General features: G+C 40.8%; 1 protein-coding gene and 1 long non-coding RNA gene across 2 annotated transcripts in view; one reads left to right on the plus strand and one right to left on the minus strand.

The window, feature by feature from the left end:
- The window catches only part of LOC123520108, an 11543-nt gene that overhangs the window by 4649 nt on the left and 1894 nt on the right, over nt 1–5000 (plus strand). The window lies entirely within an intron of this gene.
- The window catches only part of LOC123520107 (ETS-related transcription factor Elf-5-like), a 3824-nt gene continuing 1896 nt past the window's right edge, over nt 3073–5000 (minus strand). The window contains exon 2 of the mRNA XM_045282027.1: nt 3073–4632. Within this exon, the coding sequence (XP_045137962.1) occupies nt 4527–4632 (106 nt within the window). The 3' untranslated portion in view covers nt 3073–4526. The remainder of the gene's footprint in view (nt 4633–5000) is intronic.

Raw genomic sequence — 5000 nt, forward strand, 5'->3', positions numbered from 1 at the left:
CCTCAGTAAAACAACAACCTTAGTCCAGATCCTCTCTCCTCGTAGTACTAGAAACACATAATATAAGAATAATGTAATATAAGAATAATATCTAGATCACCAGACCTCTCTCAACATCATGAGATACCAAGTAGATATATGAGTTTGTTTTGGTGGATGAATTAAGTGGAAGATTTGTGTGAGAGGCTTGGGTGAAATTTACAGTGAAAGCTCATGAGCACTTCCATCTGCCTGAGTCACTGCTTTCACACCTGTCACTAGAGTCCAATGAGCACATCCATCTGCCTGAGTCACTGCTTTCACACCTGTCACTAGAGTCCAATGAGCACTTCCTTCTGCCTGAGTCACTGCTTTCACACCTGTCACTAGAGTCCAATGAGCACTTCCATCTGCCTGAGTCACTGCCTTCACAACTGTCATTAGAGTTCCATAGATGTGACAATCTTGTATTGGCCACATTATGGTCTTGCATTCCTTAATATACTGAGTTGTTTTCGAAATGTTACAAGATTTTATACTAAGAGCTGGTTATTTTTCTAATTGCTCTCTCTCTCTCTCTCTCTCTCTCTCTCTCTCTCTCTCTCTCTCTCTCTCTCTCTCTCTCTCTCTCTCTCTCTCTCTCTCTCTCTCTCTCTCTCTCTCTCTCTCTCCAATTATTGGCTTATTGAAGGAGAGAGAGCATGGACAACCTCTTGACATTATCCTCCCACGGCAGCTTACGCAATGCATCTTTCGTTTCAGTCGCTGATCATCGCCACCTTGTTTCAATCCTTCCAGGCAAAGGCTAATATTTTCAATCTAATAAGAACAGATACTACATATCCTCTAATACTGCATTCCCTAACATCTCAGCTTCTAATTTTCCCTTCTTTTAAATACGATTATCTATTGGAAGAAAACAACGTTGATTGAGTTATGTTGGTTTATGCCCAAACATCTCGTTAATTAAAAATCCCTTAATTTACATCACTATCCACTCGATGCCCCAGGAATTTTACATCGAATAGAATGTTAATCTAGTGACTGGCACTAATTCAATATGCATTGGTACTGCAAAGAATATATTTTTAAGATTTGTCATCTAAGTACACCTTGAAATTGTGTTGTGAATCCCTAGGTTTGCGAAATGAAGGTGGAGAACACCTATTTTAGGCCAAGAAACGTGCAAGGCATCCAGAAAAAAAAACTTTTCTCCTCGTATCGATTATCAGCTTTTTTTTTTTTTTTTTGTTTCTTGCATGTCCACCCAAGTCATTTCAGATTTATGATTGACTTGAATTCGAACCCTTCTGGGAAAAAAAAGGCACTTCTCGAACAAGGATAAGATTTCTAAACGCTATCGCTGCATCATGTATCGCCGTATTTTCATTGCATATCGCTTATCGCTAAGGCATATCGTTCTGGTATATCGGGCTGAACAGCTCGCCATGTGTGAGGGCACGATGTGCACCAAGTACAAGACACTGGCAGCAGGTGGTGTCTTCTAAGGGGTGAAGAGGGCACGCTTCATGACGGTGTTTGAAGAGTTATGTGTGGCGGGTCTATGCTAAGGGCGAGTTCTTGCAAAAGTTTGGAAAGGTGCTCCGTTGTGGCCTGCACGCCTGAACAGTGAGGGCATTAAGGGAGAAAGAGCACGTCCTGAACTAGAGTAAGATTCTTGAACGCTTTCGCCGTGTCGCTTAATGCCTTATCTCTTTACTAAATCGCTTTAGTCAATCAGGCTTAACAACTCAACATGTGTGAGGGCAAGCAGTGCGCCATGCAATAGACACTGGCAGCAGAAGGTGTCCTCTAAGGGATGAGGAGGACACACATCATGCCGGTGATTGAAGAATGGTGTGTGGCGGGTCTTTGCTAAGGGTGAGTCATTGTGAGTTTGAGAAGGTTGCTATGTCACAGCCCGCACACCTGAACTGAAGTGTTATTGGAAAAAAAAGGCGCGTCAGGATTTAGGATAAGATTATTAAAGGCTGTCACCTTACGCCTTACTTATGCATCGCTACGGTATATCGTCATACACTTCGCCATGTGCGGGGGTGAGCTGTAAGCCATGCGCCAAACACTGGCAGTAGGAAGCGTCCTCTAAAGGATGAAGAGTGCACATTTCATGACGGTGTTTGAAGAATGGCATGCGGCAGGTCTGTGCTCATGGCGAGTCAATTTATGAGTAAGAGTGTGGAAGACTGCTCCGCTGCGGCCCTTACGCCTGAACAAAGATTGGACAGCAGGCACATGATGAACCAGGATAGGATTCCTCTACATCATAGCTATCACTAGGACAGCAACGTTATCGAGTATTACAACATCGGTGTATCGTTATTTCGCCTAAAGGGGTGTTTGTAAGGGTTGGATGAATTGCAGGGGATGTTTTAAAGAGTTGGGTGGGGTGTTGGTGTGTTTGTAAAGATTGACTGGGGTTTAAGTGCGTTTTTAAGGATGTTTTGAGTGTTCCTAGTGTGTTATCAAAGTGCATATCTACTTTTTTTCTGATTTTGTGGTTTTAAAGGTCTGTCAATAAAATTGCCTGCGCCATTAATGCGTGGAAACTGAACAGCGCTTCCTATAGATACTCTTGAAGTAAATCTACAGGCGCTGTAGGCCATAACATAAGAAATGCATATTACTTCTCTCTCACTTTCTCCCTCTCTCTCCCTAAGTCTCCCTCTCTCCTTCCATTCTTCGTCATAACTTTCCCTCTTTCACATATTATATATATATATATATATATATATATATATATATATATATATATATATATATATATATATATATATATATATATATATATAAGAGAGAGAGAGAGAGAGAGAGAGAGAGAGAGAGAGAGAGAGAGAGAGATTTTATTATGATAGTAGTATGAAGAAGTAGTAGTAGTAGTTGTTGTAGTTGTAGTAGTAGTTGTAGTTGCAATAGTATTAGTAGTTGTAGTAGTAGTTGTAGTAGTATTAGTGGTAGTAGTAACAGGGATAGTAGTAGTAAAGGCTGAATACAAACAAACGAACAAAAACATATTTCTTTATTCGTCTAAAAAACAAACCCCTTATAGAAAACGAGAAGAGGTATAAATGATGACGAACTTAACTAAAGACTTGATATGGTTAGGTTAAGTTAGGTTGAGGATAGACTAAGATTAGACTGAAGTTAAGATTAGGATACTTTCACACCAACCATTTCCTCTCCTATGGGTTATATGCAGCACGGAAACCGCATGGCCCCTGGACATGTGAGGTAACGGAGCTGTGTGTCCTCTCTGGCACGGGCTGTTTCGCTTAACATCCACAGTGGCGTAGTGGATAAGGTGGTGAGCGTGGGGGTCTACGTGTCTACGTGGATGTTCGAATCCCACCACGTACTGCCTTGAAATTTTGCCTTTTCGCTAGTAGTTTAAAGTTAGCTACCTGTCGCCATGATACACAGTTTTAGGTGGTTACACCAAATATGCGCTTGGGTGGTGATGTGGGCCTTAATATCGGTATCACTATAAATAAAATTGCTTGCGCCACTAATGGGCGGAAGCTGAACAGCGCTTCCCATACTCCTCAAGTATACCTACAGGCGCTATAAGCCGTAACATAAAAAAAGAACAAAAAACAAGACCCCATCACCACCACCATTGTAGTTAAAAAGTCGTACCGAGAGTTATGCACGACCTGATCTACCCTAACCTAACCTAACCAAACCAAGATAGATAAAGAGAACGACCTTACAACGACGAACGAGGGGAACGGGTTGGGTGGGGAGTGAGGGGGAGGTGGTTCAAGGGTAATGTCGCCTTTTCTTCTTTCCTCCTCCTCCTCCTCCTCCTCCTCTCTAGACCCCATCACCACCACCATTGTTGTTTGTCTGTCAGTGACGGACCACTTCATAAGACTCATCCGCCACACTTAACAGACTGCTGCTGTTCTCTTGATTTTATGACCAGGAAATTTCATAAATTATGTAAGGAAACTTCAGATATCTGTTTGCTAACATATCTGGTAAGAAAACTTACAGATTTTATCAGAAAAATAAAAAAAATATTGCTTTTTTATATATTTGGTAAGAAAAATTGTTAAATCTTGACAGAATACTGAAGATATCTCAGTTTTATTACATATTTGGCAAGAAAACTCATAAATTTTGTGAGTAAATAAAGGTATCTCTGTTTTCCTCAATATTCTATATTCTACAAAGAAATATCGCCACTCGCTGGAAACACTAGCTGTGTGAAGGAAGGCGGCCACACCACAGCACCACTTCACTACCACACCACCGTTGTGCAGCATTGCTGCTGTGGCGGTCTTTTACTGGCAGTACGGCAGGATAAATGTAACGCTGAACCGTGCGGCATGTGCCGGACCCAGATCGGCGAAAATCATTGGTGTGAAGCAGTCTTAGAACACTGGCGAACTCTTGCATTAGAGACACCAACAGAATGCTGGTGAGAGGCTGACAACTTCTACTACTGCTACTACCATTACTACCACTATTACTACTAACCACCACCACCATCACCACCACCACCACCACCACCACATCCACCACTATTACATCCTGTTGAGAGTTCTTAGGTATCTAATCGCCTTCTCACCACACTGATAGACAAGCTGGCGGTCTGGCACCTGTCTGAGCGCTGTTGTCTTGTAGTGGTATCTGCAACAAAATCAGGAGAAAAATATAAAAAGTTTTCGTTATGACGAAAAAATAGGAAAAAATAATTAAAAGTTCTTGATTTGTATTCATATTTCATGCAGACTACACAGTTCATATATATATATATATATATATATATATATATATATATATATATATATATATATATATATATATATATATATATATATATATATATATTATTATTATCGTCGCTTGCAAAAGGGTCTGCGCGACGATAAGGAAACACGTAAACTAGCATGAGTAAATTGAATGTTAGTTAAGGGTTTCACGCTAAGGACCTAAACTAAAGTTAAGACGCCACTAGCGTATAGTGAAGTAACGAATAAGGGGAGAGACAGGCTTGA

This window comes from Portunus trituberculatus, chromosome 46 (genome assembly GCF_017591435.1).
Source record: "Portunus trituberculatus isolate SZX2019 chromosome 46, ASM1759143v1, whole genome shotgun sequence".
In the NCBI taxonomy this organism is placed as follows: domain Eukaryota; kingdom Metazoa; phylum Arthropoda; class Malacostraca; order Decapoda; family Portunidae; genus Portunus; species Portunus trituberculatus.